The sequence below is a fragment of the Corythoichthys intestinalis genome, chromosome 18, assembly GCF_030265065.1.
Source record: "Corythoichthys intestinalis isolate RoL2023-P3 chromosome 18, ASM3026506v1, whole genome shotgun sequence".
Taxonomy (NCBI): Eukaryota; Metazoa; Chordata; class Actinopteri; order Syngnathiformes; family Syngnathidae; genus Corythoichthys; species Corythoichthys intestinalis.
In genome coordinates this window covers 44,224,837-44,244,879 of record NC_080412.1, presented here as the reverse complement: position 1 = coordinate 44,244,879, position 20,043 = coordinate 44,224,837, and the positions used below count along the sequence as shown (strand labels likewise).

The following is a 20,043-nucleotide window of genomic DNA, read 5'->3' as shown; positions in this document are numbered from 1 at the left end:
TTGCTCCCTAAGCTTTTATGGCGGCGAAAAACCATTCTTTTATAATAAGTTTGACTTTAAATATAATCATAAGATGTGAAATAGACAAGTTGTATCATAACCAAACTGGTGCAACATGAAAACGGCATAAATAAATTGTTTAACGACAGATGGAAGACGCGGTGAGAGATAACTTTCCTTCGTGTGCGTCCAAGACTAAACTTAAATACACAATTCCTTTATTTATATAAAGTTTTTGGTGTTTACTTTGGAATCGCTGCATTTGCGGCTGTTTGTAACGTTACGAGCATGTGCAGAACCGCAAAGTTGCAATTTCTGATGGGGTACAAACACAGACAGAATATTGGCCGAGTACCAACATTTGAGTTTTACAAACAGGCCAGTACCGAAGCATATTTGAAATTGAATATGAAGATGAATTAGACACAGTTTCAGTGTTTAAGTGGATAAAATAGTTGCTGTCCGTGGTTCTGATATTGACTCTGTCAATAATAGCTTGCAGCAACTATTGGGGAGAAGAAAGAACTACAAAAGTTAAAAATAAAAATAAAAAACTACAAAAGTTTTTTTTTTTTTTGGAAACATGAATGTAAGTTCAAAATTATGTGTTATTTTCAGTTCATTTTAAAATTTGTGAACTGCAATTTCAACTAGTTCATGTAGAAAATGAACTTTCCCAACACTGCTGGCATCCAATTGGCTAAGATACTGCATGCTGTATTCATATGTGTGTATCCCAGCGTCCTCTTCATTCGCCCCTCGTGCTACGACAGCTTTACATGTGTGTATTAACTTTTATTCTTTGTTTTTTTTTACATTATTCACCACTCCTATTTTATTGTTACTGTGCAATAATCTCATTGTAACTTGTATTTGTTACATGTTTTCATGCATTACTGGGCGCGCTCGGGTGGGGGTCACGGTCTGTTGCCAACGGGCTTACACCCACAAGAGATTCACACGATTATTGGGTTCTAGATCACAGAGCTGATTTGTGTACGCTCTACCCCTCCCAATCACTTAGCTTATGGACTTCCCCACCCCCTCCCCTTCTTTTCCTGGTCAACAGGCCCCCCACATGGTGTCAACCGGAAATACATCTAGCTGACGATAGCACCAACATATTAATAGTTAGTGTAGGCATTCAGTGTATTTCTTGTTGTTGTGTTTCTTTTCTTTCTTTTCTTGTGTTTATTTTTTCTTCTGTTCCCCCGTAACCCCTTCCTGTTCGCTGCTTTTTCATAATAAACGACATATGTTGAATGATCACAATTGGAGTAAATCATACTCTCAATGTGAAACATTAAAACTGTTCAGACCAACCGGACACTTAGACTTCCATTCTCCGTGTCAAACAGCTGAACCGGACAGGTTAAAAAAAAAAAAAATTAAAAAATCAACTTTTGTTCTTTATTCTTTGTTTTGTACATTATGCACCGCTCCTATTATATTGTTATTGACATGGACGTCCAAATTTTCCGTTCATTTCCAATGGCATTTCCTCTGTTTAATGCCATTGGCGGGCATGTTTGTCCATTCTATAGATGCCAATGTACTTGGATGCCCTTGACGGCTATGAACGTCCAAATTTTTTCCCATTTTCAATGGCAAAAAAAACAATGTCCCCAAATCAACAGGAAATAACCAGATATCAATAGGACACGCCCCCAAATGTCCTGATATGATCAGGCCACGCCCCCAAATGACCTTATATGACCAGGCGACGCCCCCTAAATGTTCCCAAATGACCTGATATGATCCGGCCACGCCCCCTAAATGTTCATAAATGACCTGATATGACTAGGCCACGCCTCCCAAATGTTCCTAAATAACCTGATATCATTATCCCAGGCCCCATAAATGTCCCCAAATAGACAGGAAGTGACCTGATATTGTCCCCAAACCAACCTAGGCTGGGGCCAAGATCAGTATCTCCACATGGCAAAGACCAGAAGTAATTTCACCTGAAATTGCAGTTTCTAGTTATTGTGCAATAATCTCATTGTAACTTGTATTTGTTTCATGTTTCCATGCATTATAAAAGATTTATGTGTCAATTTTGGGGGCTTAGCGGATTAGGGCATTTACATGGAAAATGCGTCTCTACTTACAGAATTTTCAAGTTACAAAACTACTTCCACTGTACCTGGTCTTGATGTTGTGCCGTTTGTGCGCCCCTGCAGTACACAGTGAGGATGTGGGCTCTACCAGGCTGTACTTTGTGAATGCCTCCCTGCAGAGGGTAACCTACTCCAGCTCTGTGGGGGTGTCCCTACCCTGTCCAGCAGGGGGCACCCCCAGTGCCATTCTGCGCTGGTACCTGGCCACCGGCGACGACATCTACGACGTGCCCCACATCCGCCACGTGTACGCCAACGGCACTTTGCAACTGTACCCCTTCTCGCCGTCCGCCTACAACAGCTACATCCATGACAACGACTACTTCTGCACTGCCGAGAACCAGGCGGGCAAGATCCGCAGCCCTAACATCCGCATCAAAGCTGGTGAGTTCGGAAAGTTGAGTGGGGAGGGTGAGTCATGAAGCAAAGTAGCTGAGGATCTACATGAAAGAAAGGCAGAAGGTCAAAGTCGGACTCCGCGCGATTTTGTGCCGATGCGATATTGATTCTTTGGACAATCGTACAATATTATCACCCACTATTTAATTCATGAGACTTCAAATTTTAGTTTAGTGAAGTTCGCCCCCTATCGGATGGAAATTTATACAACAATGATGTCAATTGTTTGTGCTCCGGTTATGCTTGTTTGTGCTGTAAAAGTTATTTTTTTTTCCAAATATTTACAATTCTTTTATAGGTCTATCTGGACAAACGTAGCATAAACGAACTGCACCATTTCGGGCCCGTTTTGCAATAAATGTGGGGCTGCGTGACGTCATCACTCGAAATGAGTATCTCAGTATCGCAAAAACGATAGCAGCACAAACGAAAATTTTTAAGGACAAACCAGCACAAATAAAGCATAAACGATTCATTTTCAGACCTTTTTAATCAAAACGGGGGGCTGATTGACCTCAAATTGACCTATAAAAAATGTGAATACAGGTAGTCCCCAGGTTACGACGTCCCCGACTTATGTGATTTCAACTTCACGACCGCCGGAGTCTCCTCCGAATTTTGTCTCCAGCCATTTTTTAAGGTTCGTAAACAGTACCTCATTGTACCTAACAGTATCTTATTTTTACTTCATAAATATGACACATTCTGTCCTTATGTTCTGACACTTCAAAACGACACACATTTTAACAATAAAACGCTTGACTCAAAAAAAAAAATTGGTGTCCAAACGTCTATCTAGTCTCATCAATATGTAAATTTAGTAGATTAAATTAGCTTAATTTGCCTAGCAAAAATCCGCCATCTTAAATGCTACGAATGCTAACATATTTACAATTCTCATAGCAAATCACTCACACATAACTACACAAACTGTGGCTGTAAGCTTAATTACAAATGCATACACAAACATAGAATATTACAGGGGTGGGTAAACCCGGTCCTCAAGGGCCATAGTGGGTCCTGGTTTTTGTTCCAACTGATTCAGCACAGACAGTTTAACCAATAAGGTTTTTGCTGAAACAAAAAGCACCTGACTGCGATCAACTGATTGTGCTTGCAAGACACCAGATTGGTGAAAAGGTTTCTTCTTGATGGGTTGGAACAGAAACCCACACCCGCTGCGGCCCTTTGTGGAATACTTTGCCCACCCCTGGTATATTAGCTGAAACAACTTACACCTTACTTATTTTTCCCCCCTTCTGTAATTGTTTGCATGCTATCCTCATTAAAATATGAAAACCTTTAAATGTTTGGGTGTTTTTAGTTAAAGCAGACAGTTTTTACATCTTTGGTGATTTTATGCAGAAATGTGAGAAATTCCAATAGGTCCAGATACTTTTTCATACCACTGCAGTTGAACATTAGCAAATGCATAAATGCCAAAACAAAACGCAGCTTGCAGCACTTAACAAAGAAGTCATTGGCTGCCGTCGACATTTATGGATTTTCAATATATTTTGCAGTATGGCCTAACAGAGTTGGCTGTTCAGGATGTTTGGTTGATGCTAATCCCTCGTCTCCTGGAGCCGGGCTTTTGGGTCATGTGGGAATGAAGGCGACACCCGGCTGGCATGCCGCTCAGGGTCCTGGCTCAAATCCGCAACTTGGCGCTAGTATTAGTATTAGAATGAATATGAGTATTAGTTGTGCTTGGTGTTGGGAGGCAGAATATGAAAACAGATGTTGATGGCAGGAGGGAAGAGAAGGGAGGGGGAGGGACTGACTGGCCTGAATGAACCATGGAGAACAGACGCGCCGCAACTACGATATCATCCAGATTTACTATGGCGGTGATTTGAGGTTACAGTGGGGTAAATAAGTATTTAGTCAACCACTAATTGTGCAAGTTCTCCCACTTGAAAATATTAGAGAGGCCTGTAATTGTCAACATGGGTAAACCTCTACCATGAGAGACAGAATGTGGGAAAAAAATCCAGAAAATCACATTGTTTGATTTTTAAAGAATTTATTTGCAAATCATGGTGGAAAATAAGTATTTGGTCAGTACCAAAAGCTCATCTCAATACTTTATGTACACTTTGCTGGCAATAACGGAGGCCAAACGTTTTCTGTAACTCTTCACAAGCTTTTCACACACTGTTGCAGGTATTTTGGCCCATTCCTCCATGCAGATCTCCTCTAGAGAAACGGTGACAAAATCCGAACGGAGAAAAAAAACGTAATGCACGAAAAACGTACAGATTTTGAACGTACGCCGTACACATTTAAAAATCAGAGCTCACTCATACAAATTACGCCGAAACCGTACAACTTGACAGGTATGAAAACGGTACACCTTGAAACTGGAAACCGACACGTGCCTAATTGCAACCACCAAATATGCTATTTTACAAAAGCATCGCCGTCTAATCAATGAACAGAACCAATTAGGACTGTTAAAGAGAGATAACTAAAACAAAAAACAACAAAAAAGTCCGTTGTGGCTATATTTAGTCTGACACAGGAGGATTGTTTGGGCAGAGAGGAAGGATTGAGGGAGCAGCTTCTGAACAGATTTTTTCCAAAAATAGACGGTTTCCCATCCGTGCTTATTTAATCACTCTGGATCTGCAATAACTCTCTCCTGCAAACATCAAATATGAAAGTTATTTTTGCTAATACAATGACAGCGCACCTAAATTTGTTATGACCTTTTTTTCCTAATTCAAAGCTACTCCACGCGATATTTAGAGTTAATTTTAAAAACTTTTCTTATCTATGCAAGCACCACCAATACCTCGATGAGGACACAAAGAGTTCGAACGGAAACTTGGCATCTCAATATGCTTGGCAAAAACACTTTTTCAACCCACTTAAGACTTGCTACTAACTTTTTTTACGTTTCTGATGCTGATTTGATGGGCCAAAGGCTTGTTAGTTTATGTTCGTGCTCGTAAAGTCATACGCATCATGTAGTGCTGCAATGATTAATCGATTAACTCGAGTATTCGATTAGAAAAAAAATATTCGAATTAAATTTTGTGGCTTCGAGTATTCATTTAATTAAAGTGGCGTTATAATGGTTTATTTTGAAAGTGTTTGCGTTTAGTTTTATTGATTAGGGTGGATTGACTGCCCTCTGGTCTGCCTCATTTCACATGGCTGAATCCAACTGCTCCCTGTGAAGACCAACGTGAACCAAGTTTTTGTTTGAGCTAAGGTTTTTTAATGCATTCGTAATTTAGTTTATAGGTATATTTAGCCTTTTTTTGTCGGAATAAGTGTCTGAACTATTCCTTAAGAGCATTATTTTAAAAAAAAACAAAAAACAGTAGCATTTTATAGCATTTAAGCTAGCGGACTTTTGCTATGCTAATTTGCCAATTGTTCTTTTGCTGTACATAGATCCTTATTTATTTTTATACCGTTTGAGGCTCAGCTCAGGTATTTTAATTTTTCATGTTCCTTATCCGATTACTCGATTATTCGAACTAACTAGTTCATCGATTAATCGACTACTAAAATTATCGATAGTTGCAGCCCTAATTTTGTAATACCGTTTGAGGCTCAGCTCAGGTGTTTTATTTTTTATTTGATCCTTATCTGATTACTCGATTATTCGAACTAACTAGTTCATCGATTAATCGAATACTAAAATACTCGTAAAATCATGCGCATCATGTAGTGCTGCAACGATTAATCGATTAACTCGAGTATTCGATTAGAAAAAAAATATTCGAATTAAATTTTGTTGTTTCGAGTATTCGTTTAATTAAAGTGGCGTTATAATGGTTTATTTTGAAAGTGTTTGCATTAAGTTTTATTGATTAGGGTGGATTTACTGCCCTCTGGTCTGCCTCATTTCACATGGCTGAATCCAACTGCTCCCTGTGAAGACCAACGTAAACCAAGTTTTTGTTTGAGCTAAGGTTTTTTAATGCATTCGTAATTTAGTTTATAGGTATATTTAGCCTTTTTTATGTCGGAATAAGTGTCTGAACTATTCGTTAAGACCATTATTAAAAAAAAAAAAAGTAGCATTTTATAGCATATAAGCTAGCTGACTTTTGCTACGCTAATTCGCCAATTGTTCTTTTGTTGTACTTAGATCCTTATTTTTTATACCGTTTGAGGCTCAGCTCAGGTAATTTAATTCTTTCCATGTTCCTTATCCGATTACTCGATTATTCGAACTAACTAGTTCATCGATTAATTGACTTCTAAAATAATCGATAGCTGCAGCCCTAGCATCATGCGTCAGCTGCAGTTATGCTTTAGGCCGGAGGTGATAGCAACTTGAATCACTTAAGAAGCGCTCAATAACACGTCCAAAAGGGAAATTAGGAAAGTCTATGGCGTTACAGGACAAGGTATAGTTAGTCCAGCGTTTGTATGCCAGCTCCTCCTTGTCAAAATGAATTGGACGTCTACCACTGTCAGATGTAAACACAAGTACATCGGTAACATTTAATTTGACAGTGGGTTCAGAAGACTGTCATAAGACCGTCATAATTATGACATGACACTGTCATTAGCACTAACGAACACTTATGTGAGACGTCATTAAATGTCATCCGGCAAATAATGTCACTTTCCTCTACTTACGAACATCTCTACATACAGATTTCCAGGTTAAGACAGGCCTCAACGGGAAAATATTGCCTCTTGTTATGAAAGAAATTTCAGGATACGAAAGGCAAAAATACCAGAATGCTGGTACTCACAGCTCGCAAAGTTTACTGAACGTAATGTACTTATATCTGCTCTGCCATTGGCTATTTGCATAGCTTTCCTGGCATCCAATTGGCTAAAAGGAACCTCGACTGGCTGTGTATGTGTGTATCCAAACATCCTCTTCATTCGCCCCTTGTGTTCCAACAGCTTTACATTAGTGCACAGGTAGTTCCAGGGTAGAGTTGCCACCTGTCCCTTGAAATAAGGTACAATCCGTAATTGGCAATTAAATGTTGCGTTCCCTACTGAACAAATACAGAATATATATGAATAGATACATTTCTATGCATTTTAGGAGTTTTGGGCATGTCCCTTATATCTTATGCCTGTACAGCTTTGGGCACGGGGGGGCGTCCCGTATTTCTATTTCTGAAAGGTGGCAACCCTATTCCCAGGTTACGAACGATTTCCGTTCATACGCTCGCGACGTAACCCGAATTTCCGCGTAAGTCAGAATGAACCCTTTCAGTACACTTAAATCTCTAACTATACGCAATGAACTGTATGTATAAAGTTTTCCAAGAGTTTAAGAAGACACCGAGTCACCACACTAAATGCTAACGCGAACGCTATGCTAACACTAAAAGTTACTTTGTGTGTGATGATCACTCAGCACAGACCTTTAAAGGCTAAAGCAGCATGGCATAGCCAAGATAAGAAAACAAAACTTACCAAGCAGCACCTTACATTTGTTTCACAAAAGCAGCCTGGAATGGGCACACGCGTGTGTGTGTGTGGGGGGGGGGGTGCAGCACGTCACATGAGTGACACGGCTAAACACTGCTAAGATGCGTGCTAACTACACATGCGATAAAAAATATGAACATAAGACGGAAACTGCAGAATTTTCATATCGTCTCGTCAGACTACAACTGGCATCCATCTCGTTATGTTTTAGTCTCCCAACACACGATTTAGCTCATCATTTTGGCGTCATCGTCTTTGATGAAATATTTTTGTTGTTGTCATCGGTGATGACAACAACACTGGTGTCCAGATCCAATTAATTTCCTAAGTAGAGGTACAACTGCAAAGTGTTACCGTACATAATTACAGTGTATCACAAAAGTGAGTACATCCCTCGCATTTCTGCAGATATTTCAGAATATCTTTTCATGGGACAACACTGACAAAATGACACTTTGACGCAATGATAAGTAGTCTGTATGCAGCTTATGTAATAGTTATTTTCCCCTCAAAATATAGCCATTAATATCTAAATCCATGGCAACAAAAGTGAGTACACACCTTAGAAACTACATACATCCTTAAATGTCCAAATTGAGTACTGCTTGTCATTTTCCCTCCAGAATGTCATGTGACTCGTTACAGTAGTGCTGTCAGCATTGCTGCAGAGATTCAAGAGGTGGGGGTCAGCCTGTTAGTGCTCAGACCATACGCCACACTCTACATCAAATTGGTGTGCATGGCTGTCACCCCAGGAGGAAGCCTCTTCTGAAGACAGTACACAAGAAAGCCTGCCCGTCTCATCAGACCATAGGATACCGTTCCAGTAATCCATGGGCTTTGTTGACATGTCTTCAGCAAAGTGTTTGCGGGCTAAATGAGTCGCATGACATTTTGGAGGGAAAATGACAAGCAGTACTCAATTTGGACATTTAGGGATGTAGTTTCTTAGGGGTGTATTCACTTTTGTTGCCAGGGGTTTAGGTATTAAAGGCTATATTTTGAGTTATTTGGAGGGGAAAATACATTACCTCTCTTATATAAGCTGCACCCAGACTACTTTTCATTGTGTCAAAGTGTCATTTTGTCAGTGTTGTCCCATGAAAAGATATACCTAAATATCTGCAGAAATGTGAGGGGTGTACTCACTTTTGTGATGCACTGTATTTTAGGTATTATAACAGGATAAATTACAGTATTGGACTTGGCTATTATTGAAACAAACTTTGAGATAAGTTGAATATGCGTTTGTTTGTGTAGTTTTCAGGGAGCCCTACACAGTGCGGGTGGCGGACCAGCGCAGCATGCGGGGCAACGTAGCTGTGTTCAAGTGCCTCATCCCCACAGCCGTGCAGGAGTATGTCAGCGTTGTTTCCTGGGAGAGAGACACGGTCTCTATCGTCCCAGGTAAGACATCAGATTTCTGATCTGCTGGCCGATGTCTTTTTTTTTAGGAACTGGGACCGCTTTGATCTGTTTTGTGTTTTTGCCTGACAGTTGACGTATGTTGACTTTTTCCGTCTTATGTCTGCTCACTGTTCTGGATCACTGATCTGGCCTTCCGGCTGGAATCCTTTCATTTTACTCAGCCTGCTCTTTGCCCTCCTTTGGGAGGATATTTCCTTTTCTCAGATATTGCAACATTTACATCTCATTACAAATGGTCCAAACGTCAAATCCTGACGTTAAGTGTAATTGACATTGCGTTGCGAGCTGTAATGACGACACTGTAGTTGTGTTCTAGATCTTAGTTGTATGCTTGAAGAGTCCTATTAAAGACAGCGGATTGTCCCCACATTCATCTTCATTAACCTCATTTGCGCGTAAGCCTTTGTCTTTCGTAGTTCGGTTGTATTTGCTGCATTTGTAGGTCTATGATGTGTGTACATAAAATGTGGGGAGGGATATGAGAGAATGGAAAAATAAGCAAGGAGGGTAGTAGGGCAAGAATGGCCTCAGGTTAAAGCAGATGGTGTTTTATATCTCATGTATGCAAAGTTCATCCTTGTGTCTCACATGCAACGTTTTTTTTTTAATTTTACAAATACAGCAATGAGATTATTAACGACTATAATGTTTATTTTTAACGCTTTGGCTGGCGTCGATTGTACGTTAGCCACTAACGATTATTTATATAGTTACCAAATCACGGATTGCTTTTGAGATTAAGTAATCTATTAATAAATATCGCTTTATTTACTGTTAATCGATGGTCTTCATAATGTATTGACGGGGTGCGGGGCCGATTCATAGTGGGCCTACCTTCGTCAAAGCTAACCGAGTGGGGAAAAAAATGCTTAAATCCCTGAATTCTCTTTAGATATGGACGTAAAATGGTCTCGATTCTTGGTTAAAAGCAAAAAAATCGTGCCAGTAGCATTTATTTTACGTAAATATTGCGAACTATGAGGCTAGTCAGTAAGGAAATGAGCAGCCGCCATATGTAAACAGCTTTTTCTGTTGAAAATCGTGTGAATAAATGCTTAGCTCCCTGAATTCCTTATAGATATGGAGGTAAAAGACACTTGGTTAAAAGCAAAAAAATCCGTGCAGTATGCATTTATATTACGTAAATATTGCGAACTATGAGGCTAGTCAGTAAGGAAATTAGTGGCCGCCATATATAAACAAAGAGCTTTTTCTGTTGAAAATTCTTGTGAACAAATGCTTAAATCCATGAATTATTTATAGATATGAACGTAAAACCCTCTCGATTCTTGGTTAAAAGCAAAAAAATCGTGCCAGTAGCATTTATTTTATGTAAATATTGCGAACTATGATGCTAGTCAGTAAGGAAATTAGCGGCTGCCATATATAAACAGAGCTTTTTCCGTTGAAAATTCATGTGAATAAATGCTTAAATCCCTGAATTCTTCATAGTTATGGACGTAAAAAGTCTTGACACTTGGTTTAAAAGCAGAAAAAAAACATGCAGGTTGCATTTATTTTACGTAAATATTGCGAACTATGAGGCTAGTCAGTAAGGAAATTAGCGGCCGCCATATGTAAACAGAGCTTTTTTCCGTTGAAAATTTTTGTGAATAAATGCTTATATCCCTGCATTCTTTATAGATATGGACGTAAAACAGTCTCGATTCTTGGTTAAAAGCAAAAAAAAAAATGTGCAGGTACCATTTAGTTTACATAAATACTGCGAACTATGAAGCTACTCAGTAAGGAGATTAGCGGTCACCATATGTAAACAGAGTTTTTTCTGTTGAAAATTCTTGTGAATAAATGCTAAAATTACTGAATTCTTTATAGATATGGACGTAAAACTGTCTCAATTCTTGGTCAAAAGCAACAACAACAAAAAAAAACAGAAAAACGTGCAGGTAGCATTTATTTTTACGTAAATATTGCGAATTATGAGTCTAGTCAGTAAGGAAATTAACGGCCTCCTTAGTACAACAAAGAGGTTTTTCTGTTGAAAATTCTTGCGAATAAATCACTGAATTCTTTATAGATAGATATGGACGTAAAAGAGTCTCGATTCTTGGTACGAAAAATATAATAATTACTTTGAATCCTCAAAGAAATCACTCCTGAGACAATCCTTACTGTTTGTATGCGGTACAGCTTTCGTACTTTTTCAACCTAAATCCGGCGTTAGATCGCTGCATGTGACCGACTGCTAAATGAAGCGGAGTGTTGGACGGCCCCCTTCGAGAAGGCGTGACGCAGTGAGTGGGAAATCTGTCATGTCAATACATTATGAAGTCTATGGTTCATGTTACAGAAAATATTTAGCTTTTTTCTATTTTTTTATTTTTTTTATTTACTATTTTCCTATTTAGTCATACGTATACTGCTAATTATTTTTAAATATGTAAATGAATAAATATGGACAGTTTTTTCCCTACCTTTTTATTGAAACAAAATTCATTCCTTCATTCATTCGTTTTCTGAGCTGCTTATCCTCACGGGGGTGCTGGAGCCAATCCCAGCTAAATATGGGCGGTAGGCGTGGTACACCCTGAAAAAAAAAAAATAATAAAGTGAATACTTACCATTAAAACAAGGTTTTGAGCAATTCTGAGGTAAACAATGTCACTAAATGATCAATAGACTGTCAAAACAAGTTGTCAATTAATTGTCGCAGTCTTAATTGATGGCGATAGATGGGAGGGCTTGAGACGATCATTAGATTTAGAATGGGATGTTAACATCTAAATGTTGACTTGCCCTTTTGTGGCAAACAGTGGCATGACAGCAAGGTCATATTGTTTTTTTTCAACCTGACAGGTGTGTTTATTTGTTGCATGGATTTGATTTGTTTGATTGGCACGCGCAGACAAAGGGGGTCAAGGTTGACGCTGCTTTCACTGTGATGGCTTGCAGCATTTGTGCATTCTACTGACTGAGCGGGGAGTTCAGTGAGCAGCTCATCATGTTCAGCATCTGATCTTCACACTCACTGCTCATCAAGTGACCTATATACCCATACGTACGCACTATAGCCTTGTGACGGTATCCTGTCAAAATAATTTGAAACGGGAGGGGTGGCAGCAGTGTTGTTTTGGCAGCCGTTTTAATCTTTGTCGTAGTCTTTTGAATGAAAAATACTGAATTAGTCTTAGTCATAATTTAGTCATTTCAAAATGTTTTTGTCTTCGTTTAGTTTTAGTGGACGAATTGTCATGCAAATTTCATCTGCTTATAGTCGATGGTTACTCGAAATGTTTTCGTCTGTAAAATTCAAATTCAAAGTTTTAGTCCAAAAATAAATACAGCGGTACCTGTACTTAACGTCTCTACATACAGAATTTTCAGGTTAAGACACGCCTCAATGGGAAAATATTGCCTCTTATTAAGAATGAAATTTCAGCATAAGGAAGGCAAAAATGCATTATGGTTGGTAATCGCAGCTCCAAAGTTGACTGAACATAGCTGTTCTGCCATTGGCAATTGCCTAGCATTCCTGGCATCCAATTGGCTAAGAGGGACCTCAACTGTATGTGTGTATCCCAGCGTCCTCTTCATTTGCCCCCCGTGTTCCGACAGCTTTACATGAGTGTAATAACTTTGATTCTTTACACTATCGTTTTTTTTTTTTTTTTACATGATGCACGAGTCAGATTTTATGTTTATTGTGCTATAATCTCATTGTAACATGTATTTGTTGCATGTTTTGATACAATTTTATGCATTATAAAACATTTGCTGTATTTTTCGGACTATAAGTCGCAGTTTTTTTCATAGTTTGCCTAGGGGTGCGACTTATGGGTGAAATTATTAACACATTATTATATCATTTCGCATGTTATTTTGGTGTTTTGGAGTGACACTGATGGTTTGGTAAACTTGTTTGCATATTCTTTGTGCTATAGTTATCTGAATAACTCCTAATCATTGTTGTTCCGATTATGTTTTTTTGCTCCCGATCGTTTTAGTTTGAGTATCTGCCGATCCCGATATTTCCCGATCCGATTGCTTTTTTTTGCTCCCGATTCAATTCCAATCATTCCCGATAATTTTTCCCGATCATATACATTTTGGCAATGCATTAAGAAAAAAATGAATAAAACTGACGAATATATACATTCAACATACAGTACATAAGTACTGTATTTGTTTATTATGACAATAAATCCTCAAGATGGCATTTACATTATTAACATTCTTTCTGTGAGAGGGATCCACGGATAGAAAGACTTGTGACTTTGTATATTGTGACTAAATATTGCCATCTAGTGTATTTGTTGAACTTTCAGTAAATGATACTGTAGCCATGCCCAAATGCATGATGGGAAGTGGAACCATGACTGTGCGTAGTGCTACCAATTGATATATCTTCTCTACGTTGGGAAATATCATAAGGTGTTAAGAAAAAGATCAAATGCTACCTTGCTTCCCCACATTGCTTCCCATGATATTTCTAATCGTAGGGAGAGGCAGCCAAAATTCACTCTACTCATTCTGCGCTGCCTTTTATCTGTCTATATAGGTAAAACGGCGCCATTACAGATTAAGCGTGACAATGCGTGAGTGGGTCGTGCAGCGCATGCATTAATTGCGTTAAATATTTTAACGTGATACATTTTTTTAAAAATTAATTACCGCTGTTATCAGGATAAATTTGATAACCCTACCTTAAGCCTAAACTAAAGACTGTGGATGAGTGTAACATATTGTCTGTAATGTTAAATACAATTAGAAAACGATTTAATTAAAAAAAAAATATATATATATATATATATATATTAAAAAAAGGCATGGCCGATAATTTTTTTGCCAATTCCGATACTTTGAAAATGACGTGATTGGACCCGATCGATCGGGACATCTCTACTCCTAATAGTTATGTTACGTTAACATAGCGGCCACGTTCGTATTTCCTTGTTCATGCATCATGTATGTAGTGCAAATATTTCATATGTTAGTTTTTTAAGTATATATCGAGTAGAACATAATATTTAATCAGACAGTGATTTAAATAAAAAAGAAATATGTGAACATAAAGTCAAATAAATTAAGGGTCATTCAGGGCCCCCTAATGCCTGGGATAACATACCTGGTTGCCCCCCCCCCTCGACGGGCTTGACGATGACGATAAGGAAAATATTTTGTCAACGAACAATTTTTTTCATGACGATAGCGTCACGATGACGCGCTGAAAACGTGTCTTGGGAGAGTAAAACATAACGAGATGGATGCCAGTTGTCGTCCGACGACACAAAAACGAGATAAAATTTGCCATAGTTTCCGTCATAAATTCACAATGTGTGATATTGTCTTATTGTATGTGTAGTTAGCACGCATTTAGCAGTGTTTAAGTCGTGCCACTAATGTGACTTGCTGCACCTCCCTTTTAAAGGCTAAAGCAATATTGCGTATTCTCTCTTGCCAAGATAAGAAAACAAATCTTACCGTGTTTCCAAACAAGCAAGATGAAGCGCAACCTAGCTTAAAACTTATCCTAATCACTGTGAGGAGAGTGAGGGAGAGGCGCAGCATATCACACGAGTGACACGACCCAAACACTGCCACGATGCAAGCTGACACACTCCACGTACAATATGAAATTGTCATGCATTGTGAACATATGACAGGAACGATGACGCATTATCGTCTCGTCAGACGAAAACTGGCATTCATCTCGTTATGTTCTAGTCTCCCAAGCCACGTTTTTAGCTCGTTGTCATCATGAAAAAATTGTCCGTCGACGAAATATTTTCATTTTCGTCATTTCGTCACATTTCAGTGTCGTTTACGGACATGACAGGACTGGACATCTACGTCCGTCAATGAGTTAACAGTGAACCTACTCTGTGTACAACTTAGTAGCACAATCACATTGATGACATAACAGCATGCCGCCTTTCCCTCGGAAGCCTAACCCGTTCCATTCTGACAATCGCACGTTCCCCATCTGTTTGCGTGTGTGTGTGTGTACTATATTAATATAAGTGTGTGTGTTTTAATACATTTGTGCGTGTGTCCCACTTTCCTGTCCAGGCAGGACAGTGATGGGGGTTTTAAAAGGGGAGGGGTGCAGGCAGACTGACCTAGTTCCCTCTCACTTGCCCGTCCCGGTAGCATCTCCACGGTGTGAAGTCTGCTACATGAGAAAATTGTAAATTGGAGTAGTGATCTGAAAGAGGAGCGTTGGAGTAGTGACAGAGAAATGAAGAGTTTGTGGAAGGCCATAAAAAAAACACACTCACCGTGCACCGGCGCAGATTTAAGCTGTCGGTGGAACCAGCAGAGAGCTAATGAGTGCTTGCGATGCATCCAGACTGGACCAGCAGATGGCTACGGCCACATGGATGGCCCACAGAAGATGCCCAATCATCTAATCCACCTGCCACACACTTTGCCTTTGTTTACTGGCAGTGTTTTCTTACACATACAGTACGGTTGTTAGGAAAGTGGAACAGGGAGTCTTTTTTGGGGGACTTGGACTGAACTGTATTTTTGTCCATCACAAATTTAATTATTACACCAGTCAAGACTCAAATTGAGTCAAATTGGTGAGTACATGAAGGAGACATTCATCAACATATTAGAACACCTATTTGCAGACTTCAAAAACAAAACTGAAACACAAATTTGATTAATTTGAGTGAAATTTGTGCATGAAATATTTAAGGGCTACAGCTATCGATTATTTTAGTAGTCAATTAATCGATGAACTAATTAGTTTGAATAATCGAGTAATTGGATAAGGAAACTGAAAAATTAAAATACCTGATCTCAGCCTCAAACGGTCTCAAAAAATTAACTAATATGGATCTATGTACAACAAAAGACCAATTGGCTAACTTGGTTAGCAAAAGTCCGCTAGCTTAAATGCTATAAAATGCTAACATTTTTTATTTTTTTGCACTGCTCCTAACAAATGGTTTAGACACATATTCCCACAAAAAACGACTAAATATACCTATAAACAAAATTACGAATGCATTAAAAAACATGAGCTCAAACAAAAACTTACTTACTAAAGCTTACGTTGGTCTGAACAGGGAGCAGTTGGATTCAGCCATGTGAAATTAGGCAGACCAGAGGGCAGTGTATCCACCCCAATCAATAAAACGAAATGCAAACACTTCAAAATAAACCGTTACAACTAGGGTTGTTCCGATCATGTTTTTTTGCTCCCGATCCAATCCCGATAGTTTTAGTTTGAGTATCTGCCGATCCCGATATTTCCCGATCCTATTGTTTTTTGTTTTTTTTTGCTTCCAGTTCAATTCCAATCATTCCTGATAATTGTTCCCGATCATATACATTTTGGCAATGCATTAAGAAAAAAATTAATAAAACTCGGACGAATATATACATTCAACATACAGTACATAGGTACTGTATTTGTTTATTATGACAATAAATCCTCAAGATGGCATTTACATTATTAACATTCTTTCTGTGAGAGGGATCCACGGATAGAAAGACTTGTAATTCTTAAAGGATAAATGTGACTTTGTATATTGTGACAAAATATTGCCATCTAGTGTATTTGTTGAGCTTCAGTAAATGATACTGTTGCCATTTAACTTCTGCCCAAATGCATGATGGGAAGTTCAACCATGACTGTGTGTAGGGGCACCAATTGATATATCTTCTCTGTGTTGGGAAAGAACATAGGGTGTTAAGAAAATGATCAACTGCTACCTTTCTTCCCCACATTGCCTTCCACGTTATTTTTAATTGTTGAGAGAGGTATTGTAAGGCTTTAGCCACATAAAAAATGGCTCCAAAGGCTGTCAAAATTCTCTCTACTCATTATATGCTGCCTTTTAGCGCTATCTATAGGTAAAACGGCATCTTTATAGATTGAATGCGGCAATGCGTGAATGAGTCGTGCAGCGTATGCGTTAATTATTTTACGTGATTAATTAAAAAAAAATAATTAGCGCCGTTAACGCAATAAATTTGATAGCCCTACTTTAAGCCAAAACTACTCCGGATGAGTGTAACACATTTTGTCTGTAACGTTAAATACAATTAGAAAATGATTTAAATAAAAAATGTTTATATTAAAAAAAGGCATGTCCGATATTTTTTCGCCGATTCCGATACTTTGAAAATTACGTGATCGGCATCTTTCATTTCAACGCCATTTTAATTAAATGAATACACAAAGCAACAAAATTTAATTCGAATATTTTTTTTCTAATCGAGTACTCGAGTTAATCGATTAATGGTTGCAGCACTAATATATTTATACTGTTTGTAGCTAAATTAAGGTCATTGAATGCAACCTAAGTCATAGGTGGAGTTTGACTTTTGGGGCAGGGGGGGCACAACATGTTGATGACCCCGAAATGCAGTGTCAACAATACAATTAACTCACAAGAATATTAATAATAATAATAAGTTGAAAATGAGCATTTTTTGTTTCCCATCATTCTTGAATGGAATTCCAAATCAGGGTGCTTAGGACAGCTAAACTTTTCGCCAACATCGTCATCCATTGAATATGGTACGCCCACCGGTGTCGTGACAGGGGTAACTACATTGGCAAGATACCGGTGGTGACCCTGTGTACCTCTACATACCAATTTAATTCGTTCCAGGACCTGGTTTGTAAGTCGAAAATGGTCTTATGTCGAGCAGGATTTTCCTATAAGAATGCATTAAAAAAAAAAAAAAAAAAAAAAAAAAAAACCTAAGCTTAAGCCTGAATAAAAACTGCTGGTACAAGTACAAATAGCAACTAGGCCTACAAGCAGGACTGAACGGGCTCTCGCAGTTTGGCGCAACTCGGGTTCGGGTCGTGGTGGTGGTGGCAGGTCGTCCCCCTCATGATCTCATGAGAACCTAACTTGCGTAAAAGTCGCCTCTTTTTTTGAGGATTAGAAATACATTGACACACCTATGTGAACAAAACCCTATTGAAGAGGGTCCTACAAAAAAAGAGGTGGTACCGAGCTGTGCAGCCACACACTTATTCAAAACCAAAATGAAACATCTACTTGGGAAAATTTGACCAAGTGTGCCAAATTTCACATTTTAACAATAAAACACGTGACCCAAAACAATTGGTGTTCAGACATCCGTTTAGTCTGATCAATATGTAAATTTAGTACATTAGCCTAATTTTCCTAACAAAAGTCCACTATCCTAAATGCTACGAATGCTAACGTATTTACAATTCTCATAGCAAATCACACACACGTAACTCCACAAACTGTAGTTGTAAACTTAATTACAAATGCATACGCAGACGTATATTAGCTGAAACAACTTACAACCTTATGTGGGCCAAACAGAAGTGCAGCTGTCCTTTATCCATGTAAGACGAGAGTCTGCTCCTCAGTCATAAGGCGACAGTCCAGCCAGAGCCAACGCTGACACCAGAGGGCAGTGTATCCTCTATATTTAAGCCAAAATATAATATTTTTGGACTTTTTGGATAGTTAGAGTGAGCGCTGATGAGTTCGGGTGGGGTGGGGGGCTTAGCCACACTAAGCCACACAGTTCCTAACCGTTAAATGCTATTGTTTAGCCACAACTGGATTCATTACGTCATTACTATTCATCCTTCACACAGCCGCTGGAAATAAAAATGTCGTTTAATCCATCTGCAGCCGACGGGAGATCACGATTTTATTACACTGTGCGGGTGTGCGCTGGTTCTCATGGGGAAACACAGTCTTCTTTAAGGCAAAACACTACCGCTTTTGTCCACCTGCTTCGCTAAAATCGACCAAAACTGAAAAGTTACCTATGTTGTTTTAAGACTTTTCTGTTACAAACGAAACTATGTTAGTAAAGTTATCATTTATTGTAAGTTGATCTACAAAACTATGTTAGTAAAGTTATAATTTTTTTGTAAGTTGAGCTATCTTACTCTTTTCTTTATTAAAAAGGACACAATGTTATGCAGAGGTGTACTTATAATAATAATGATAATTTAATAAACGATGCTATTAACAGTGGCGGCAGGGAGTTGGAGGGTGCGAAACATTCATGTCTTCCGGGGGTGGGGGTGGGGGGCGTAACAGAAAATATTTGAGAAGCACTGCATTATCATACTGATTATTATATTACTGATTCTAAAGAGCTGGAAAAAATAGAGCCAATTCGGAAAAACCAATACCACATTTAAAATCAGCTGGTTCTACTGATCAAGAAATGATTAACCCTTAAATACCCGAAAAATGAAGCAATTATCGGAGAATCCCAAAATTTGAAAAATAAGGTCCTAATGAAACCTTTTTTTTTGCAAATTTGTAAAAAGAATAGTCAAAATGAATATCTGTAATAAGCGTTCTAATATCTATAACCCTTGCTAAATCCTGTTTAATTTTCTCATGGAACCTGCCGATGCATGTGTTGACTTGCATCCATCACTTTTTGTTTTTATCAAAAGGAAATATCGAAATTCTGAATTTGTCTCAAAATCATGACATTTTAGGTGTATCAAATATGATACGTTTGGCAATAAAGGGTTAAAAACCCTCAAGCGCTAACAAACGTTTTTGTTTGTAGGCCTGTGTTATAGACCAGCGGTCCCCAACCTTTTTTGCACCACGGACCGGTGTGATTTGGATCTTTTTTTTTCACAGACCGGTGTTCTGTCAAATTTTGCACCCTTAAAAAATTTTGCTCCCAAAGCTTTTGTGGTGGTGAAAAAGCCCTCTTTTATATTCAGTTG

General features: G+C 38.6%; 1 protein-coding gene across 3 annotated transcripts in view; it reads left to right on the top strand.

Annotated features, from left to right (window-relative positions):
* LOC130906198 (cell adhesion molecule DSCAML1-like) overlaps positions 1-20,043 on the top strand; it is a 148,904-nt gene that overhangs the window by 24,279 nt on the left and 104,582 nt on the right. For all 3 annotated transcript variants that reach the window (XM_057820233.1, XM_057820234.1, XM_057820235.1), the window contains exons 2-3: positions 2,184-2,504; positions 9,201-9,347. In XM_057820233.1, coding sequence (XP_057676216.1) covers positions 2,184-2,504; positions 9,201-9,347 — 468 coding nt within the window. The remainder of the gene's footprint in view (positions 1-2,183; positions 2,505-9,200; positions 9,348-20,043) is intronic.